This window comes from Rhinatrema bivittatum, chromosome 2 (genome assembly GCF_901001135.1).
Source record: "Rhinatrema bivittatum chromosome 2, aRhiBiv1.1, whole genome shotgun sequence".
In the NCBI taxonomy this organism is placed as follows: Eukaryota; Metazoa; Chordata; class Amphibia; order Gymnophiona; family Rhinatrematidae; genus Rhinatrema; species Rhinatrema bivittatum.
The window spans coordinates 266,431,381-266,455,298 of NC_042616.1; the positions used below are offsets into that span (position 1 = coordinate 266,431,381).

Consider the following 23,918-nt stretch of genomic DNA (forward strand, 5'->3'; position numbering starts at 1 on the left):
AAATCTACTTCTGAACTTGATCACTGAGAAAGCTGAGAGAAGTATGCAGATGTACTGAAACTTCTGCAGTACCAGTACAGTCCCTTACCCATTGCTGTACAATGTCTGGTGATGCCAGCTCAGCTCTTATTCAGTATTCTCATCGTTGACAATGAAGTAGGTGAAGAGGGCCCCCACTCTGGATTTCTCAGGGGAACTACAGTTCAATTCTTAGCGCCAGTTATATACCTAGTCCTTACGGAAACAAAAAAAACAGGCTAGAAGGAAAAAAAATGTCAAAATTGCATAACTGAGTTACAAAAATATTCACTGCCACAGAGAAGTTATGAACTTAACCAAATCTAATAGTGAGCCACTGAGAGTAACTTTATAAAGAAAAATTGGCAGCAAATTACAGAGTAACTTGCAACCAAAAAAAAAAAATCCACAAAAAATGTTCTTGCTAAGGAGCATGCAAAAGGATACAGTCTTTATGTGCACTTCTTTGAAGCACTTACCAGCAAACCCAGTAGACCTGTCATTTGTTTCCTGTTAGAGAATGTCTACAAGTGTGTGTTGACTTCAGCTCTGTAGTTTCTAGTTGGTGTTGCAGTCAGACTGTAAAAGGGCTGAAGAGGAAACTCCAGAAGTCTCTGCACAAGTGAAGGAGCTTAAGATTGTTCAACATAAACTGTCAAAACAGCCATATTTTTCTCAAAACAGGCATTAATTGGTTTTGAAATCTGATAAGCAATCATTGCTTTTAACTAGCAGTTACGGCATTTTGGCCTGAGGCCTTCAGCCATTTTTGGGCCAGACATTTACCTCTGTAACATAAACTATACTTTCATGGTTTTTTCACATCACCTAATTTTGCCTACCAAATTCTTAAATATGTATGATAAATTGCTGTGTAAATATTACTTTGTTTTTTAGGTTGGAAATGTTTAGGAACAAATTTTGCCATCCTGATTTTTAAAACATGCAAGCTAAATATCTTGGAGTTGAAAGCCAAACCAAATTTAAAAACAAAATTAGGTTTCTACTTATAAACTTGGTAAATTTGGTACCAACTTTAACACACCCAAATCCGCATTAAATCTTGCAATGTGCTTGTTTGATAATGAAATCTTGTGTTTACGTATTAATTTAGTTTTGATTTTTGATATTACTCCTATTTTTCAGACTGAAGCCACTGGATATTGAATTCATGAAACGTTTACATGAGAAAGTTAATATCATTCCACTTATTGCCAAAGCAGACACCCTCACACCAGAGGAATGCCAACAGTTTAAAAGACAGGTAAACTGAGGCCTATGGTTTTCTGACACTGACCTTAATTTAACATTGTGCCATTTTTCTATTGTCTAATAATACATTGGAATTCCTAAAGGAGCTTAGAAACTGCAAATCAGGCTGGCAACTTACTAGAAACTGAAAATTGTTCAGCTTGGTCTGTCTGTTCTGCTGTATTTTCTTCAGTCCCCTGCTGAAGTAACTGTTCTCAGCAAATTAGTAGTAGTAGCTATGTTTTCCAATGATGTGATTGTATAGTGATACGGGTGGTGAATTACTTACTGCTACTATAATCCTAGTGTTCAAAGCCAAGAATAAATGTGCATTTGCACTTTCAAACATAAAATATTGAACAGATATCATAGTGGATGTGTTTAAAATAGTACAAAGCAGCATCCACAGGAAATAAAATAACTGGTTCCCAATTCATGAAAAGTGGCTGCTTTCTCCTTTCCTCATCCAAGAACAAAAAAAAGCAAATATAGTGGTGATTTGCTTCTTTGAAAGTAAAGGAAATTTAAAAAAGTATCCAAAACAAAATTGAAGATCGTAGTTATATGAAGCTGGAAAAATGATCCCATTTGTTTTAATGTACTTGGGATCCTTCGTTAGCTTGTTTTAGCTTCCTTTTCAATGGTACATGCTTATCCAGAATCAAGAATGATCTCTTAAAGGAGAGCCTTATTCTGTATAAAAAAAGTTCTGTGCAAAAAGCTATACATTTTGCAGGAAGGTTAATGAACTAAGTCGATCTTAGGAAGTGCAGGGCACAGGGCAAATCAGCTGGAGTGCTGTCCATGCCCACTCCCACCCCCTTAGGAAGGGGGCCCTTTGCCATACCTCCTGGCTTAATAGAAGTGATATGGGGGAAGTTCATTCAATTCTCTGCTTTACCTCTGCCTCAGGAAAGCCCTGCTTCCTAACCTCATATCTCATCCTTTGTCTCACTCACACTCACTCACTCTCACTCATGCTTCATCCCAGAGTTCCCACTATCCCCTCCTCAGTCTCTGATTTATTTATTGTCAGATGGCTGCTCCTTCACCACCTCTCTAACTGTTCCTGTTGCCATGCGGCTCCTTTCCCTCCTGTGCTGGTCAGTTCAGTAATTTCACTGCTGTGGGAGGAAGAGAAGCGAGGAGCAGGATGGAATTGCCAGACCCAATCCCCTGCTTTCTGGGCCACAAGCACGTCTGATGACATCACAACAGAGCATGGCTCCCTGGTGGTGCAGGGCCCTTCAAAGCCTGGGGCCCAAGGCAATTGTCCTGGTTCCCCCCACCACCACCACCACCACTGCAGGACAGCTGTGAAAGTGACTAAGTTGTGCATCTTTTCTTTGGGGTGTCTTAGAGGAGGCATAGGAGTATTAATGCATACCTACCAAGTTAGCCTGTGAGGAAAGAATGGGCAGAAAAATTTGATATCTCTAACAGTTTCAGTCAAAGTATTTTAAGTTCACATTTCTATTTTAGATAATGAAAGAAATCCAAGAACATAAAATTAAGATATATGAATTTCCAGAAACTGATGATGAAGAAGAAAATAAATTTGTTAAAAAGATCAAGGTAAGTTTTTAATGTATGTGTTTGCTTTTTTTCTAGCAAGATGCTATTATTTGATATCTTTAGTTCTCACAGGACAAGCAGGATGGTAGTCCTCACATATGGGTGACATCACAGGATGGAGCCCAATCACGGAACACTTTCGTCAAAGTTTCTAGAACTTTGACTGGCACCTACTGGGCATACCCAGCATGGCACTAAACCTGCAGCCAGCAGCAGTAGCCACGCGGGTTAAGGAGCTCCATAGAGATTCCTGACAGGAATTTTCCTCACGGAATTACTGCAAACTTTCATACCCCACAGGGGTCCCCCTCTCGAATTTTTGCTTCTGCGGTACTCCGGTAAGTTTTTGACCTGGTTCCAGTCGATTCCCGACGAGTTTGGCCCTCGCGGCCTACTGGCCGTCGACCACACCACGGCTCAATTTTTCAAAGGCCATGGCATCGGGGTTCCATCGGTGCCCTGACTGCGCTCGCACCATGTCCATAACAGACCCCTATAAAGTCTGTGTAATGTGCCTCAGGTGTGAGCATGATGTCCTAACTTGCACCAAATGTGCCTTAATGACACCAAAAGGTTGCAAAGCCAGAATGGAGAAAATGGAACTTTTCTTCCGTTCTCAAACTCCGACGCAGTCTATTGCTTCGTCATCCGAACCGGCGCCGTCCACTTCGTGCCAGCATCGGGCACTGACCGATGACCATCCGGTGTCGACAACCTCCCGGCCATCGACTACCTCTACTCCCCCTCAAGACCGAGGGGATTGTAGAGAGAAGCATCGACATCGACACTGGAAGCCTCGGACCATCAATGAAGGAAAGACTTTGACCTCGCCATCGTCCGAGCTGCCATCGAAGAAACCCTGTCCAGAAAAGACCGACCCTTTCTGAGACCAGTTCACCGAGGCAACCCTCACCCGGACGGGTGTTGGGAGCTGCGACTCCACCTTTAACGGTAGTCCCTCTGGCTATGCCTCTGCCTTCTTCCCTTCCGGAGCCGGGGCTGATTGCTCCAGGTCTCCGTGAAGAGCTGGACCAGATGGTTCAGGAGGCCATCGATAAGGCGATGCACAGGTTCCTCCACCGAAACCAGTGCCGATTGTGGAACCGACCACCGATCCCATTCCGGCAACATTGGCACCGCTGCTCTCGAAGATGGAAGCACTTCTAGCCACTCTTCCGCCGATGGATCCGGGATCACCGATGGCTCCGGTGCCTTCTCCACCTGCTCTGTCATCCGAAGGAGAAACACCATTCCGTCTTCCTCCATCGGGAGTCCTGCCGATGCCTCAACCATCGATGCCGATGCGGCCATCGGCTCCACCGATCCATCCATCGATGCCCTCGATGCCTGCATCAGTGCCTCCAGTACTTCCCTTGATGCCTTCAGAGCCTAGACCGGGACCTTCAGGAATACCTTTGTCCCGTCCCTCTCAGGTTCCTAGAGGGACAGGTGCTGATCCCTATGTCACCTGGACTGATGATTCCTCCCCAGACACAGATGATATACCATCACCACCCTCTCCTACTGAAAGCAGGAAGCGTTCTCCTCCGGAGGACTTGTCCTTCATAAATTTTGTGAAGGAAATGTCTGAGTTGGTTCCCTTCCAATTACAGATTGAGCAAGATGATAGACACCAGATGATGGAGCTGTTACAATTCCTGGATGCTCCCAAGGAAATCACTTCCATCCCTATCCATCAGTTTCTTTTGGATCTTCTCAAAAAGAATTGGGAACACCCTGGTTCGGTAGCTCCAGTTAACCGAAAAGCAGACACCACTTACTTGGTCCAGTCAGCTCCAGGGTTCCAAAATCCTCAACTGGATCACCAATCCATGGTAGTAGAATCTGCCCAAAAGAGGGCACGACGCTCAAAACCCCACTCTTCCTTCCCTCCAGGCAAGGAGCAGAAATTCCTGGATGCCATTGGCCGACGTGTCTTCCAGGGTCCATGCTCATCTCTCGGATCGCCTCTTACCAGCTTTATATGACCTAGTATAATAGGGTCTTATTCAAGCAGATACAGGACTTTGCAGAGTCCCTGCCTCAGCAATTCCAGGAACAGCTACAAACCCTGGTTCACAAAGGTTTTGAAGCGGGGAAACATGAAATAAGGTCCTCTTATGACATCTTCGACACCACTTCCAGGGTTTCGGCCGCTGCTATTTCTGCAAGAAGATGGGCCTGGCTTAAGTCTTCGGACTTGCACCCTGAAGTACAAGACAGATTGTCTCCGATGCAAGGCAGATCGGACAATCTGTTTGGTGAACAGATCCAGCAGACGGTGGCGGAGCTCAAGGAACATCATGAGACCCTTCACCAACTCTCTGATGCCTTCTAAATATTCGACTAAACAACCATTTAGGAAGGACACCAAAAAGTCATTCTTCCATCCAAATAAGTCCTTTCCACCACTATCTAGAGGTCGTTCTACGAGGCCTTTCCAAAAGGCCAAGTCTCGTCAACCTTGTAAACAAAAGCCGCAAGCAGCTCCTCAACCAGGCCCTGCTTCCGGTTTTTGACTCCTGCATAGAGAGCAGCAGCCAGCTTCCACTGCCACAGGTGCCGGTAGGAGGTCGATTGTACCAAATCAACAACATATGGCACACAATCACCTCGGACCAGTGGGTCCTTGCCATAATCTCTCAAGGTTATCACCTGAACTTTCTCTCCATCCCACCAGACTCCCCACCTCTGCTGACGTGGGGAACATTAGACCATTCACTACTCCTGGATCAGGAAGTCTCCCTACTCCTTCAATCCAGAGCAATCGAACCAGTGCCCTACTCCCAACAGGGCCTTGGATTCTATTCCCGGTACTTTCTAATCCCCAAAAAATCAGGCGGCATTCGTCCAATACTGGACCTGCATGCCCTCAAGTATCTCCAACGAGAAAAGTTCAAGATGGTAACCTTGGGTTCCCTCCTTCCTCTTCTGCAAAGAGGAGACTGGCTCTGCTCTCTAGACTTCCAGGATGCGTACGCATACATTGCGATAACTCCATCTCATCGCAGATTTCTGGTTGGCCCCAAGCACTATCAGTACCGAGTGCTCATGTTTGGCCTAGCATCTGCTCCATGAGTTTTCACCAAGTGTCTCTTAGTAGTAGCAGCCTTCCTCAGGACTCACGGTGTCCACGTCTACCCCTACCTCGACGATTGGTTGATCAGGGCTCCCACTCAGCAAGCTGCTTGTCGTCCCTTCATCTTACCTTACACCCTCTGATTTTGCTAGGGTTTTTCGTCAACTACATGAAATCCTGCTTAGTCCCATATCAAACGTTGTCCTTCATAGGGGCAGACTTGGACACCTTTCAAGCAAAGGCTTTTCTGCCTCGACAGCGAGCTCTCTCATTTCCCTCGCACACAGCTACAGTCTCAACACCATTCGACTGCACGAAACTTCCTCATCCTGCTGGGACACATGGCATCCTTGGGACAGGTTACCCCAATGGCCCGCTTGGCCATGAGAGACATGCAGTAGACTCTAAGGTCACAATGGACTCAAGCTGTTCAACCACTATCGACCATTGTCCACATTACCGACTCAATTCGTCAGTCTCTAGCTTAGCGGAAAAATCAGATCAATATTCTCCGAGGCCTACCCTTCCAGGCTCCAGATCCTCAAATAACTCTTACCACCGATGCGGCTGGGGAGCACATGTCACCAATTTGCAAACCTAAGGAGCTTGGTCTCCAGAGGAAGCCAAACACCAAATCAATTTCCTGGAGCTACGAGCAATCAGATATACAAACAAGCACTAAACCATGTATATAAATTAAGAAAACATTTACAAATTATCATGAGGACTGCTCCTTGCCTCCCTCGCATTCTCCAATGTATATTATCTTTCGTCCCCCTTCTTATTTCCTACTCCAAGTTTACACATCCTTGTTATAATGTAACTTTATACTCCTTCAAATCGTCTCTACTGTTTGGTTGGTTATAGTTTCTACTTGTTTGATGTAAACAGAGCTGATTTGATTTGTATCAAGAAATTCGGTATATAAAAGCCTTTAATAAATAAATAAATAAATATGCTCTTAGGGTGTTTTGGGATCGCCTGTCCAACCAGGTCATCCTGATCCAGACAATCAGGTGGCCATGTGGTACATCAACAAGCAGGGAGGGATGGGCTCCTACCTACTGTCAGGAAGCAGCACAGATATAGGCAGAGGCCCTTTCCCATTCGATGTACCTCAGGGCTACCTACTTGCCGGGAGTGGACAATGTGTTGGCAGACAAGCTGAGTTGCACCTTTCAGCTGCACGATTGGTCTCTCAACCCCATGGTAGCGGACTCTGTATTCCAACGTTGGGGTTATACTCACATAGACCTCTTTGCATCACCTCAAATCTGCAAAGTAGAGAACTTTAGTTCTCTCACTCGCAGCCACCACTCACAGCCAAGAGATGCATTCTACCTCTCATGGGCAACCGGTCTCCTATATGCATTCCCTCCACTTCCACTTCTCTCGAAGACTCTTGTGAAGTTACGTCAGGATAAGGGAACCATGATCCTGATAGCACCTCACTGGCCACGCCAAGTGTGGTTTCCGATCCTTCAGGACCTCTCCATTCGCAGGCACATTCCCTTGGGAAAGGACCTGCTTCTGATCACTCAGAACGACGGGTGCCTACACCACCCCAATCTTCAGGCCTTGTCCCTGACGGCCTGGATGTTGAAAGGTTAATTCTTCAGCCACTCAACCTTTCGGAGCCAGTTTCCTGTGTCTTGATTGCTTCACATAAGCCTTCCACGAGAAAATCTTATCTTTACAAATGGAACAGGTTTAAGTCATGGTGTTCCTTTCTGTCACTTGATCCTTTTACCTGTTCCACCGCGAAGTTTCTGGACTATCTCTGGCACTTATCAGAGTCAGGTCTAAAACCTTCCTCCATCAGGATGCATGTCAGTGAGGTAGCCGCCTTCCATAAAGGTGTTGGGGATGTACCCATTTCAGTATAACCCCTTGTAACACGCTTTTTGAAGGGCTGGCTTCACCTCAAACCTCACTGCGCCCTCCGGCCCCTTCTTGGGACCTCAACCTGGTTTTGGGTCAGCTCATGTAACCTCCATTCGAGCCTCTCCAATCCTGTGATGTTCGATATCTCACATGGAAAGTGATTTTTCTTCTGGCAATCACATCCGCTCACAGAGTTAGTGAGTTACAGGCCCTAGTTACCTATCAGCCTTACACTAAACTTCTGCATGACCGGGTAGTACTCCGCACTCACCCTACGTTTTTACCTAAGGTAGTATCTGAGTTTCATATCAATCAATCCATTATACTACCCACCTTCTTTCCCAGGCCCCATTCTAATCCGGGAGAACAGGCTCTGCATACCCTTGATTATAAACGTGCTCTAGTGTTCTATCTAGACCATACAGCTGCCCACAGGAAAAGTACTCAATTGTTTGTTTCTTTCCATTCCATCAAAATGGGTCAATCTGTAGGGGTAAGCAGACTCTCTCCTCCTGGTTAGCGGACTGCATATCCTTTTGCTATCAGCAAGCAAACATTCCACTTCAAGACCGTGTTAAAGCACACTCTGTGAGGGCCATGGCGACTTCGGTAGCGCGCCTATGCTCGGTGCCGCTTCCTGAAATTTGCAGGGCTGCTACCTGGAGTTCTCGCCATACCTTTACAGCCCATTATTGCTTAAACAAGGAAGGAAGACAAGATTCCATCTTCGGCCAGTCTGTCTTGCGCAACCTTTTTGCAACTTGACGTACCAACACCCTTCCACCTGCCCGTTAGGGTTCAGGATGCCCTCTACCAAATTCCACCCCAGTCCTTGTGCCTATTGCACATCTTGAGTACATTTGGTGCATTTCTCAGACATCCTCAGCTCGGTACTCACCCATTTCTACAAGCACCGGAGGTCCGAGAGTAAAAGATCACACCGGGACCCTTCCTCTGGACCCCAGGTAATTTAAGGCATTTTGGGGGGGTTCGGGAGGGTGGGGGATTTATTTTAAAGGGTCGGGGTGGGTTTTAGTGTGCCCGTTTTCCCGCCCTCCCCCTTCTCCTCCCCCTTCCCCCAATTTACGATTTTTTGACGATAAATCAGGGGAATTGTTGTTGTATCGCGGCTCTAACTATTTTTGACGATTTAAAATATATCGGACGATATTTTAAATCGTCAAAAAACGATTCACATCCCTACTGAGCATGCCACTAACCCTGCATCCAGCAGGGGTCCCCCTTCAGTCTCTTTTTCCACGCAGCAGTAGCCTTGTGGTTTCAAGAGCTCTGAGAATTCCTCACAACTTTTTCCTCATAGGAAACTTACTTTAAAATTTTCAAAATTTTTCCACATCCCGGGGTCCCCCATCAACCACTGACTTCCGTCGATGCTGGTAAGTTTACCTCGTCCTTTGCGCTTGGTTCCCTGTGGTGCTTTCATCGGTGCCCGATGGCCACTGACCGCGCGCCATCCTTCTTTTTCAAACAAAATGGTGACCGGGTTCTGAAAATGCCCAGAGTGCCCGAGCACCATGTCCATTACGGATCCTCACGACGTATGTGTCTTGTACTTGGGGCCCGCTCATGACGTCCAGTGTTGCACTAGCTGTGCCCAGATGACGCCAAAAAGCCACAGAGCCCACTTGGAAAAGATGGAAACCTATTTAAGCGAGTGTCTCCGTCTACTCCAGCCAAGATTACTTCGAGTCAAAAGCCTTCATTTTCATCGACTCCGTCGCCATCGACATCTCAGCGCCATTGGGACACCAGTGTCCGTCCTTCACCGGCTTCTTCACGTTCAAAGGCATCGACATCTTCCTCCTCTGTGCTGGAGAAGGACCAGACCGAGCACTGGGAAAAACAGTCACTGCCATCGACGTGAGCTTTCTTCCGATGCCGGCACCGGCAAGCCATTAGCATCGACAGAGCCACCGGCCAAGAAGTCCCGGGGAGAAGGGGCGCCATCCCCCTCTGGACCCAGGACACAGAGGCGTTCCCCACTGGTACTGGTGCTGGGAGCAGAGACTCCACTGATACATGTGGATCCTCTGGCAACGCCTTCTGAGCCTCCAACCCCGATGGGTTGGCTGTGCTGCCAACACCAGCCTTGCGGGAGGAATTGGACCGGATGGTCCGAGAGGCAGTACTTCGGGGATTCCAATCGTCACTGGCACTGGCTCCCATGCAGACACCCGATCCGATGCCTACCGTGCTGGCTCCGCTCCTCGAGCGCCTGGATACCTTAATCGGTGCATTACCTTCGGTGCACATTCCTTCCATGCCATCAGCATCTCCAAGACCACTAACACAGATTCCTATTCCATTGTCCTCTGAGGATCAAAATTTACCGATGCCAGAGCAGATTCCAGGATCATCTGGTCTATTGCTACCTCGACATCCATCAAAAGCATTGATGCCATCACCGTCCTCTGTGCCTGTGTTGGTACCTCCCGCCTTCCCATCGGTGCCACCTCCAGATCCTGCTGGATTTGGACCTTTACCTCCATCTGAAGGCCCGCATGATACTGGAGATACACCATATGATCCCTGGGGTGATAATTCCTCTGACACTCAGAACTCGGATGAACTCCTGTCGGAGCTTTCACACCCAGAAGAATGCCGTCACTCCCCTCCTGAAGACCTCACATTTGCCAATTTCATTAAGAGATGTCTGAAACCATCCCTTTTAAGCTACAAACGGAGGAGGATGCCAAGCACAAGATGCTTGAGGTATTGCAATTTGTTAATGCCCTTGAAGTGATGGCAGTTCCAGCACATGAATTGCTCCTTGATTTGCTACAATGCACCTGGGAGCACCCTGGCACAGTTCCACCAGTGAACAGAAAAACTGATGCCACCTATCTGGTCCAGTCAGCTCCAGGGTTTTACAAAAACCAACTGCCCCATCAATCTGTAGTCGTTGAGTCTGTCCAGAAGAAAGCCAAGAGATCCCGGCCACATTTTTCTGCTCCTCCAGGTAAAGAACAGAAATCCTTGGACGACTTCGGACAAAGTTTGTTCCACGGTTCCATGCTGATGGCACGTATAGCAGCCTACCAGCTATACATGACTCGGTACTCAAGGAATCTTTGGAAGAAAGTCCAAGAATTCTCTGAGACCCTACCGGAAGAATATCAAGAAGGGCTAACTGCAATCCTTCAAAAAGGTCTCGATGCTGGAAAGCATGAAGTTAGGGTAGCATGCGACATCTTTGAAACGGCCTTGTGAAAATCAGCAGCAGGCATAAGCGCCAGACGCTGGGCATGGCTCAAGTCTTCTGACCTATGCCAAGATGTCCAAGAAAGGTTAGCAGACCTCCCATGTACAGGCAACAAATTGGCGACAAAATTCAGGAAACTGGTGGAGCTAAAAGATCACCATGACACCTTGCGTCAGCTGTCCACTCTCCCCTTGGACTTCCCATCTACCACCAAGAGATCTTTGACAAGATCCTAGAAGGCTAACCTATGAGCCGCATAGGTATTACCCGCCTCCATCCCGTATTCGACAGCCTAGACCTTCTCAAAGAGGTCAGCCTCGACCACACAGGGCCCCAAAATTTCAAACTAGCAACAATTCAAGAAATCATTAAAAACATACTTATTTCAACTAGCCTTTAATATTCCTGCATCAGAACACACTTAATCACCTTCGACGTTTATCTTCCTCCACCAACCCAACTCTACTTAAGTATACTTATGCGGTTTGCTGCTGAATACTAGATTAGACTTTATTTTTTAAATTTTAGTAATTTTTATTTTTTTTCATGTTTGTGTTGGTTTTAGTTTTTACAATATATTGTTTGAGATGTTATATTATGTATGTTTGTATGTAAACCGCTTTGATTAATTTTTATATTGTAAAAGCGGTATATAAACATTTTTAAATAAATAAAAGCCCAACCAGCCCCGCAGACTGGTCCAGCATTGGGGTTTTGACTCCTTTCTAGAGGGCAGAAATCAACCTCCGCCTACCACACCCATTCCTGTGGGAGGCCGCCTGTGTCATTTTGCCAGCATATGGCACACAATTATAACAGACCAGTGGGTCCTTTCTGTGGTCACCCACGGTTACCATCTGAACTTCCTCACACTGCCACCAGACACTTCACCAAATCTGGTGTGGACTCTGACCAATCACTCTCCACTTCTTGAGGCAGAGCTCTCGACCCTCCTGCAGTCCAGTGCCATGGAACCGGTACCTCGACTACAGTGGGGTCAAGGGTTCTACTCTCTGTATTTTCTAATTCCAAAAAAAGTCAGGTGGCATTCGTCCTATTTTGGACCTACGTGCCCTAAACAAACATCTCCACAAAGAAAAGTTCAGACTGGTAACCTTGGGCACCATGCTCCCTCTCCTGCAATGGGGAGATTGGATCTGCTCTCTAGATCTTCGGGAGGCTTATGCCCACATTGCCATATATCCTTCTTATCAAAAATACCTCAGATTGATAGTAGGCCACAGTCATTTTCAATACTGAGTGCTACCTTTCGGCCTAGCATCAGCACCCCGGGTATTAACCAAATGCCTGGCAGTAGTGGCAGCTCACTTGTGACAACGCAACATCCACGTCTATCCGTATCTAGATGATTGGCTTCTCAGAGGTCCATCCCAAGAGGTAGTACTTCACTCCCTCCATTTCACCATCAGCCTACTGCAATCCTTGGGATTTCTAATAAACTACCCCAAGTCACATATGACTCCATCACGCACCCTCTCGTTCATCGGAGCAGATCTAAACACTGTCCAAGCCAAAGCGTTTCTCCCCAAAAAATCGAGCACGCACATTATCAACCTTGGCCAAAGCAGTACACTCACTGAACCACTACAGCTCGTCTGCTAACCTTGCTAGGTCACATGGCATCTACGGTTCATGTTACCCCAATGGCTTGACTAGCCATGAGTGTAACACAATGGACTTTAAAGTCCCAGTGGTCCCAATCAAATCAACACACATCCCACATTGTCCATGTCACTAGCCAGCTTCATCTCTCACTAGCTTGGTGGATACAGGAGTCCAGTCTTCAGATAGGACTACCCTTCCAACCTCCGCAACCTCATATTACTCTGACAACAGATGCTTCCAACCTGGGTTGGGGAGCCCATGTCGTCAATCTCAAACCCAGGGAATCTGGACCACAGCGGAAGCAAAGCACCAGATAAATTCAATATACCCTCTTCGCTTTTGGGATTGCCTCTCCAACAAGGTAATCCTACTTCAAACAGACAACCAGGTAGCCTTGTGGTACCTCAAGTAAGGGGGCACAGGCTCTTACCTGTTATGCCAGGAGACGGCGCAGATCTGGGCCTGGGCTCTCCCACTCCATCCTGCTGAGAGCGACCTACCTGGCAGGCGTGGTCAAAGTTATGGCAGACAATCTCAGCCGGACCTTTCATCCCCACGAATGGTCCCTGGATCCCACTGTAGCGAACCGAATATTTCACCAGTGGGGCCACCCACACATAGACCTCTTTGCGTCAATTCACAACCAGAAAGTAGACAATTTCTACTCTGCACCGCAGCCACAACACACCACCATGAGATGCCTTCGCCCACTCGTGGGCAACGGGTCTTCTGTATTCCTACGCTCCACTTCCACTCAGCAAGACTCTCGTGAAATTATGGGAGGGCCGGGGCACAATTATCCTCATAGCCCCTCACTAGCCGTGTCAGGTTTGGTTTCCCATCCTTTCCAGTCCAGCAACCAATTCACCTGGGCACAGATCCAACTCTGATAAAGCAGAACAACGGATTGGTGCGTCGTCCGACCTTCACTCCCTGTCTTTGATAGCTTGTATGTTGAAAGGTTAATACTACAATCCCTTAATCTCTCTAACAGTGTATCCCAGGTCCTCATGGCTTCATGAAAGCCTTCTACTAGGAGATGTTATTGTTCCAAATGGAAAAGATTCTCCTTGTGGTGCACCACAAAAGAAATAGATCCACAACAAAGTTCCTGGACTATCTGTGGCACCTTTCCGAGTCTGGTCTGCAGACTTCCTCCCGAGTCCACGTCAGCGCCATAGCCGCTTACCATAAAGGTGTAGGAGATGCCCCGATCTTGACGCAAGCCCTGGTAGGGCACTTTGAGAGGCTTGCTCCAGCTAAAGCCTCCACTGCGTCCTCCGGTTCCAGCATGGGACCTCAGTGTTGTGCTAGCATGGCTCATGTGACCTCCCTTCGAGCCCCTACACTCCTGCGAGCTTCGACATCTCACTTGGAAAGTGATCTTTCTAGTTGCTATAATATCAGCTTGCAGAGTCAGTGAGCTACAGGCACTGATAACTTATCAAATTTCTTCACGATCGTGTGGTACTCCACACTCACCCTAAATTTCTGCCGAAGGTGGTTTCTGATTTCCACTTAAATCAGTCCATAATACTTCCTACCTTTTTCCCAAGGCCTCACTCACAACCAGATGAGCGGGCTCTGCATTCCTTGGACTGTAAACGTGTGCTTGAATTTTATTGGACCGCACTGCAGCCTATAGAAAGTCCACCCAACTATTTATCTCCTGCAATAAAACCAAATTGGGAGTTCTGGTTGGCAAGCAGACCCTGTCTACCTGGCTGGCGAACTGTATTTCCTTCTGCTACCGACAAACAGGCCTTCTGCTACAGGGACGCGTAAAAGCGCATTCAGTAAGAGTAATGGCAACGTCAGTGGCGCACCTCTGTTCTATATCTCGTGCTGACATCTGCAGAGCTGCCACATGGAGCTCCCTCCACACATTTGCAGCACATTATTGTGTCAACAGGGCTGGCCGGCAAGATACCATTTTTGGCCAGTCTGTCCTGCATAATTTTTCCAGTTTAATAACCCAACTTCCTTCCTGCGACCCACTGAGAAACTCAGGCTGCCCTCCTACCCAAAACCACCCCAGTTGTTGTGCCCATTGCACGTCATTGGGTGTTTTTAGTTCACTCTATTCGGGCATCCTGTAGCTCACTATTCACCCACATGTGAGGACTATCATCCTACTTGTCCTGGGAAAAAGCAGAGTTTCTTACCTGTAACAGGTGTTCTCCCAGGACAGCAGGATGTTAGTCCTCACAAAACCCGCCCGCCACCCCGCGGAGTTGGGTTCACTTATGTTTTATTTTATTTTTTGCTCATACTTTTCGCTACAAACAAGACTGAAGGGGGACTCCTGCTGGATGCAGGGTCAGTGCATTGCTGGGCATGCTCAGTGGTGCCAGTCAAAGTTCTAGAAATGTTGACAAGTGTTCCGTGATAGGGCTCCATCCTGATGATGTCACCCACATGTGAGGGCTAACATCCTGCTGTCCTGGGAGAACACCTGTTACAGGTAAGCAACTCTGCTTTTTGTATTATTCATGTCATCTCTACTAAAATCATAAGATTGCTTTTTTTAGTGAATACATCCTTGAGATGTTTGGTATCCTTTGCCATTGCAAGTATAGTTGCATTTAACAGACTAGACTGGTGTACAGTTCCTAAAGGTGAACTCTGTTTTATTGCAGTTTTAATAGATACACTAGTATAATGATGTTACTGAGAAATAGTGCATCACATACAGAAATAAGTTCTCAAGAAGAGAAACAGAACCACCTTCCAATAAATTCCATAACATGACTTCAAGTTACAAACAGAGGGTTGGGTAAGATGTTAAATGGCCGGTCTGAGCATAGTTAAACATAAAAATTAGAATCCAAATGAACAAACACCTTACAGGGCATGTAACTTAGAGTCCTTGGAGGAATACATTTATGCAAGAGTTTTATCAGTAAGGAATCTTAAAAAATAAGATTATTCCCCTGATGCATTATAATACTGGAAATTTTAAGAAAGATGCTCCCATGCCCAAAGCCTGTGTTCTAAATTCCAAAAAAGCCTCCTTAATGGTCTGCATTTACTTAGATCAGGAAAAAAATACTAACACACTCATTGATAAGGAGATGTTTTTAAAATAGATCTTCAATATCAGGTCTGGCCAATTCTCGAGCAAAGGGAACTATTAAGTTCCCTATAGTTATATCTTCTTGCGATGTACATTGTGCATGCAGTGGTCTTTCTTCATAAGAAATATTGTGGTTTCAGATTGTATATTCACTCTACAGTTAAAATTCACTCCTCACCACCTTATTAAAAAATGTGGTTTGACTTTATGCTTCTGGATATGAAGACTCTGTGCTGTCATTATAAAAAGGCCTTGTGAACTAACTATAAGTTGGGGGATAAGCTACAAGGAAAAATAGAACCCAAAAGTGATCTGATGAAACACGGTAAAACTAAAATTCTTGTAATATAACAAATATAAAGAGCATAATTAGAAGTAGTTAACAATACCTGTTCTATTTTGTAGGACCGTTTACCTCTTGCTGTGGTGGGTAGTAATACTATCATAGAAGTTAATGGCAAAAGGGTCAGAGGAAGACAGTATCCTTGGGGAGTAGCAGAAGGTAAGAATCAAAGATTATTAAAGCATGTTTCCCTCCTATAAGGGGTCTATGCTTTAAAAAGAAAAGGCAAGAGTCTAGAAATGTGTATCACATAGAATTTTTAGTTTTTGGCAATCTTACAAGCTGTCCTTTCACTGATGTGTTTACCAACCACCAAAAGCAGAGTAGTGAGAAAACTAAAGATGGTCCCTGACCATTACTCCAGTTCTTTCTCGTATGAAATGACAAAGTAATTTAATAGTGGTGGTCACCTGTTAACGTAAGTCAGTGTTTCCTAACCTTTTTTGTGTTGTGGCACACCCCAGCACAGGATTAATTTCATTGTGGCACTCCACCACCTTCACAGTTGTCCTCTTCTCTTCCCTGTCATCCCACCTCTGGCATCACCTTTCCTCTCTCTCCCCTTACAATCATCCTCCCTTTCCTTTTCCCCACACCTGGCACCATCACCTTGTCTTCTCTTCCTTCAACCCCCTATCATCACTTGATCCTTCCATCCCTCTTCCCCACCACCCTGGCATCACCTTTTCCTTTCCCCTTTCATCACTTTCGCTTCCCTTCTCTTTCCCCCACACACTGAAATCATCCATTTCCATCCCCCTCTACCCATATGACATCACCATCACCTGTCTTCTCTCTCCCTTTCACCACTTGGCATCATCACCACCTTCTCTTTGCTTTTTTCCTGACTTCACCTTGTTTCCTTCCCTCTCCCCAACCCCTAGCATTATCACCACTTTTTCTTTGTCCCTCACCCCCTGGCATCACCTTCTCTTCTGTTTCTCTCCACCATTTTGACATCATCACCTTATCTTCCCTCTCCCCATGGATTCATTACCACCTTCCATCTCCCACAACCTCTCTTCCTTCATCACCATCTTCTTCCTCTACCCCCTGGAATTATCCCCAATTTCGCTTCTTGTCCCTCTAACACTGTCATCTTAATCTTCCCTCCCTAGCATTATCACCTTCTTCCCATCCCTGTCCTTCTACCTCTCTGGTATATCATTACCTTCCTTGTCATAAGAACATAAGATATGCTATACTGGGTCAGACCAATGGTCCATCAAGTCCAGTATCCTGTTTCCAACAGTGGCCAATCCAAGTCACAAGTACCTGGAGTACCTAAACATTAAATAGATCCCACACTACTAATGCCAGCAACAAGCAGTGGCTATTCCCTATTGATTGATAATTTATGGACTTCTCCAGGAACTTATCCAAACCTTTTTAAACCCAGTTACACTAGCTTAACTACAACCTCTGGCAACAAATTCCAAAGCTTAATTATGTGTTGACTGAAAATGAATTTTCTCAATTTGTTTTAAATGTGCTACTTGCTAACTTCATGGCGTGCCCCCCCAGTCCTATTATCCAAAAGAGGAAATAAGAGATTCACATTTACCCATTAATTTTGTACAAAATTGGCATGACATTTTTCAAATTAACCTCGGACTCTTGTCCTTGGTCCAATGTCCTACTAAAAATTTATGAACCATCTCAACAATTGATCATCTAATCAAGGTTTACTTTTTGTGCCCTCAATTTGACAGGCCCAACTTACAAGAGACTCCGCTTTCTCAGTTGCTGCACCCATTTTTTGGAATTCCATGCCTATGGAACTCCGGATAGCTGATTGTGTCAAGAAATGTAGACTACTTTTAAAAAACTTTTTGTTAAAACAGGCATTCTATTTTAAGAACTGTAGCTTTTGACTTTTGTTATATCGTAGTTTGCGAGATTATTTTATGGCAACTCCCGTTTTTATGTTTCGGTTGTATAGTTTTTATGTCTTTTGTATATGTATTCATTATGTATCTATTATGAAAGTTTTAATTCTTGTACATCACTTAGGCCATATTTGTGTTAAGCGATTAATAAATTTGACAAATGAAATATGAACAATTCTAACCTCTTTAGCCATTCCTCATAGGGGAGCTGTTCCATGCCCCTTATTTTGGTCACCCTTACTTTCTCCAGTGCAACTATCTCTTTTGCGATGTGGCGACCAGAATTGCACAGAGTATTCAAGGTGCAGTCTAACCATTGAGCATTATGACATCCTCAGTTTTGCCATTCCCTTCCTAATAATTCCTAACACTGTTTGCTTTTTGACCGCCACAGCACACTGTGCCAACTATTTTAATGTAATATCAACTATAATTGCCAGATCTTTTTCCTGGATGTAACTCCTAAAATGGAACCCAACAGCGTTTAGCTACAGCATTGGTTATTTTTCCTTATATGCATCACCTTGTATTTGACCACATTAAATTTCATCTGTCATATAGATGCCCAATCTCCTAATCTCGTAAGGTCCCTCTGCAATTTATCACAATCCGCTTGTGATTTAACTACTCTGAATAATTTTGTCATTTGCAAATTTGATCCCTCACTTATTAGTACCTCTTTCCACATCATTTATAAATATATTAAAAAGCACCGGTCCAATTACAGATCCCTAAGGCACCCCACTATTTGCCTCTTTCCACTGTGAAAACAGACCATTTAATCCTATTTCCTGTCTTTTTTAACCAGTTTGCAATCCACAAAATCTCCTAGTTTTTGTTTTTTTAGAAGCCTCCCATGAGGGACTTTGTCAAATGCCTTCTGAGCATTGGACTATGAACCAGGAGACCAGGGTTCAAGTCCCGCTGTCGCTCCTTGTGACCTTGGGCAAGTCACTTTACCCTCAATTGCCTCGGGTACAAAAACTTAGATTGTAAGCCCTCTGGGGATAGAAAAATACCTACAGTACCTGAATGTAAACCGGTGTGATATCTCAATTGAGATCGAATGTCGGTATATAAAAAATAATAAATAAATAAGATAAATAAATAAGATAAACTAGTGGACCTCCCCTGCACAGGGGACAATTTGTTTGGTATGAAAGTTCAAGAAGCAGTCTCCCAATTAAAGGAACATAATGAGACCTTAAGGCAGCTATCCTCTCTGCCTCAGGATCCTACTACACATGCTGCTCGAAGAACTCAAAGAAGAGAAATGAGGAGGCCTTATGAAAAGAAGAGAAATGAGGAGGCTTTATGAAATGAGGAGACTCTTTAAATCGAAAGCTCTCCAAGTCTGCCTTATCTACACCCCCCCAGGTCTTCTAGAGAAAGACTCCCCCCCCTTATAGAACTCTTTGCCGACTCACTCAATACTGACCTACCCACCATTCTACTCGGAGATTTCAATCTTCATGTGGATTCCAATCCACAATCTCCAGCTTGTGAAGCCTTCAGCTTGTGAAGCCTTCATCTCCTCTATGGAAGCAATGGGCTTCACACAGATTATACACTCTCCCACCTTAGACCTCATCTTCACCAACTCCTCCATTACCACTATCAACTCCCCATCATGTATCGACATCCCATGGTCTGACCACCCTCTCACTACAACAGCCAACCCCTTCTCTCCCTTCCCAACCTCATTCCTTCAAATACTGCAAATCCTGCTCCGTAGACTCCCTCACAACTGCATGCTCAGACATCTCCAATCAACTCGACCTCTCATCTGCTGACAATGCGATCTCCTCCTGGCTTGACTCCACCCTAAACATAGCAAACACACTCTGCCCTCTTATCTGCAAAACCATCAAACCTACTCTTCCAAGCAAAAAACCATGGTTTACCCCCGAACTTAAGAACCTCAAAACCAAACTTAGGACATCAGAAAGGCGCTGGCGTAAGTACCCCACTCCTGCATACAAAACCACATACTATCAACTCATGCACGATTACCGAAAAGCCATTCTCCAAACCAAGCTCTATTATTATGCCCATAAGATCCACAATTTTCAATACAATGCCAAAGCTCTTTTCACTATGATCTCAAACCTCACCAGAACCACTCCGACACAACCAGCAACACCCACACCAAAAAATTGATGCAATGAGTTTGCACACTTTTTTCAAAACAGTCTCCTCACTATTTGCACAATTCTCTCCTAACACTAACGTGACACTCCCCACCCCCAACCTTACACCCTTTTTCTCTTCATTTGACCCATCCTCCTCCCTTCAGATCGAAAACATCTTAAACGAGACCCTCCTCTCACCCCTCTGAAACTATTCCCACCAAGCTGTTACTATCTATTCCTAAAACTATTGCTAAACCTCTTTCCAACATCCTCAACCGATCTCTGGAGCAAGGCACCGTCCCCAACACACTAAAACAAGCTGTGGTTAAACCCATCCTTAAAAAATCCAACCTCGATCCTTCCTATCCTTCCGCCCTTTCTAACTATCAACCCATCTCCAATCTCCCATTCTTATCCAAAATCCTAGAAAAACTTGTCAGTTCTCGCCTTTCTGACTATCTCGAACTACACAATATCCTCTCCACTACCCAATATGGTTTCCGAAAATATCTAAGTACCGAAACCTTACTTCTGTCTCTAACAGACGCCATACTCAAAGGTCTGGACACTGGTAATTTCTATCTGCTTGCCATGTTAGACATTTCTGCTGCTTTCGACACGGTCAATCACAGCATACTTATCAACATTCTCATCAGCATCGGAATCTCTGGAACTGTTCTTGCCTGGATAAAATCCTACTTACAAAACCGCAGCTTCACAGTTATTACTGATAACAATGAATCTGACCCTATCAGCATTGACCGAGGTGTCCCTCAAGGGTTCTCTCTCTCCTCCACTCTGTTTAACATTTACATGCTTCCTCTTACTAACCTCTTATCCAACCTTGGCATCAAGCACTTCATCTATGCAGACGACGTCCAACTTCTTTTCCCCTTTACTGACTCCCTCCCAAAATTGGGAATCTTGCCTTACTTCTATCAACGAACAAACATGCCTTACTTCTATCTTCTCACAAACATGCATCTCGCTCTCAACCCTCAAAAAACCGAACTCCTCATTATATCTAATAAACATCCTCCACCCACTACCCCCCCCCCTTCTCATTCAACTACTACCTTCCTCTCCCACATCCGTAACCTGGGAGTTCAAATTGACAACCAACTCTCCTTTAAACCCTTCATTAAATCCATCCTAAGCGAATGCTACTTCAAGCTTCAAACAATCAAGAAACTCAGACCTCTCCTATATTTTGCTGACTTCCGCACAGTACTCCAGTCTATTATCTTTTCCAAAGTAGACTACTGCAATGCTCTCCTTCTTGGCCTCCCTGCTACCCATTCCAAACTCTTACAACTCCTGCAGAATGCTGCAGCATGTATCCTCACAAACTCCAGAACAAGAGACCACATAACCCCAATACTCATGGAGCTTCATTGGCTACCGATGCAAACACGAATCCTATACAAAACCCTATCCCTAATTCATAAAAGCATCATAAAGGACTCCTCTCACTGGATCACCCCTCCTCTCTAACTGCGCACCTCCGCCAGATCAACTCGCTCCACCCTTCAAGGAACACTTCGTACTCCCTCAATCAAATCCACCAAGCATATCTCCACAATGAACCGAGCTTTCTCCTTGGCCGGCCCTTCCCTTTAGAACTCCATGCCCCCAGACCTACGCGCAGAAACATCTACACATAAATTAAAAAAAAATTGAAAACCTGGCTCTTCCTAAAAGCCTATCCCTCAGACTCTATTCCAACTCCTCGTGACTAATCCCATAGAATTGTGTAAGATAACCTCCGTATCTGAAAACAGATTGTTACCCCCTCACACCTTTTATTCCCCCCTGCTTTGTAAATATCCGTGTAAATATATGAAACTGTTTATTCTTTATACATAATTTACCTAATTCATATAGTTCCCGTTCCTATGTTTCCATGCATTATAAGGTTCCTATGTTTCTATGTATTATAATGTTTTTTGTTCTATGTACAGGCTCCTGCCTAAATCGTTTCAAGTTATTTGTAAACCGATACGATGTACAAACGGTTATCGGTATATAAAAATTCTAAATAAATAAATATTACCATCAAAAACGATTTTGTCCTCCCGTAACTAGGCCTAGACAATCAAGGACTCAGCACAGAACACAGCCTAATCAGCAGAGAGCACCCAGGCCCCCCAGCCTGCTACTCAAACAGGTCCTGCGGCGGGCTTTTGAAGATATCTTCAGAGAACTAAGCCATTCAAAAAATCCTCAATCAGAACTCCCTGTAGGAGGCAGATTATCCAAATTTTACAACAATTGGATAACAGTAACAATGGATCAATGGGTTTTGTCCATAATATCTCGAGGTTACAAACTCAATTTCCTCTCAATTCCCACAGAATTTCAACCCAGCTTCACCTCAACAAAAATCACATTCCTCAACTTCAAATAGAATTATCCACCCTTCTGAAAGCCAGGGCTGTGGAACCAGTGCCCTGGTCTCAGCAGGGCAGAGGATTCTACTCCCGATATTTCCTCATTCCAAAGAAAACAGGAGGCCTACGTCCCATCCTAGACCTCAGAAATCTCAACAAATTTCTAAAAAAGGAAACGTTCAGGATGGTCTCTCTAGGCACCATGCTTCCACTTCTCCAAAAAGAAGATTGGCTTTGTTCTCTGGATCTACAAGACGCTTACGCTCACATTCCAATATTCCCTCCTCATCGCAAATACTTGCGCTTCATAGTAGGCCACCAACATTTCCAATAGAGAGTACTGCCATTCGGACTCGCCTCTGCTCCCAGAGTATTCACCAAATGTCTGGCAGTGATAGCAGCACACTTGCACAAACAAGGTGTCCATGTCTTCCCATATCTAGACGACTGGCTCATCAGAAGTCAATCTCAACAAGGAGCAATTACTTCTCTCAACCAGACAATTGCTCTACTTCACTCCATGGGATTTCTCATCAGTTATCAAAAGTCCCATCTCGCACCATCTCATCTACTCCAATACATAGGAGCAGAACTGGACACCACCCTTGCAAAAGCCTTTCTACCCGAGGATCGAGCAGAAACACTATCCTTCCTAGCAAACTCAAGTTACTCAAAGACACAAGCAACAGCTCATCAGTTTCTAACCTTACTAGGACACATGCCCTCCACAGTTCATGTCACTCCTATGGCAAGGCTCGCCATGAGAGTAACTCAATGGACTCTACGATCACAATGGATCCAAGCCATTCAACCTCTGCATTCCCCAATTCGAATAACCCACCAGCTACGCTCATCTCTGCTTTAGTGGGCAAACAAGGACAATTTGCGCAAGGGTTTACCCTTCCAACAACCAGTCCCACAAATAACGAACTACAGATGCATCCACCTTGGGTTGGGGAGCTCACGTAAACAATCTCCAAACCCAAGGTACTTGGACAACACTCGAAGCAACATTTCAAATAAATTTCCTAGAGCTTCAAGCTATACGTTATGCGCTGCATGCGTTCAAGGACTGCCTTTCACACAAGACTGTTCTTATCCAGACGGACAATACAGTAGCCATGTGGTACATTAACAAACAGGGAGGTACAGGCTCGTATCTCCTTTGTCAAGAAGCTGCACAGATTTGGGACTGGGTCCTGAACCACTCAATGTTTCTCCGGGCCACTTATCTGGCAGGCATCACAATGTAGTGGCGGATCGGCTCAGCTGTCAGTTCCAACCACGCGAATGGTCCCTGGACCCCGCAATAGCGACCAGGATTTTTCAACGAAGGGGTCAACCAACCATAGATCTGTTTGCGTCCCATCGGAATCACAAAGTGGACAAGTTCTGTTTTCTACACAAATACAACAATCAGCCAGCAAAGGAT

General features: G+C 45.2%; 1 protein-coding gene across 2 annotated transcripts in view; it reads left to right on the forward strand.

The window, feature by feature from the left end:
- SEPTIN7 (septin 7) overlaps positions 1 to 23,918 on the forward strand; it is a 407,754-nt gene that overhangs the window by 279,242 nt on the left and 104,594 nt on the right. For both annotated transcript variants that reach the window (XM_029589487.1, XM_029589486.1), the window contains exons 7-9: positions 1,165 to 1,282; positions 2,752 to 2,844; positions 16,138 to 16,234. In XM_029589487.1, coding sequence (XP_029445347.1) covers positions 1,165 to 1,282; positions 2,752 to 2,844; positions 16,138 to 16,234 — 308 coding nt within the window. The remainder of the gene's footprint in view (positions 1 to 1,164; positions 1,283 to 2,751; positions 2,845 to 16,137; positions 16,235 to 23,918) is intronic.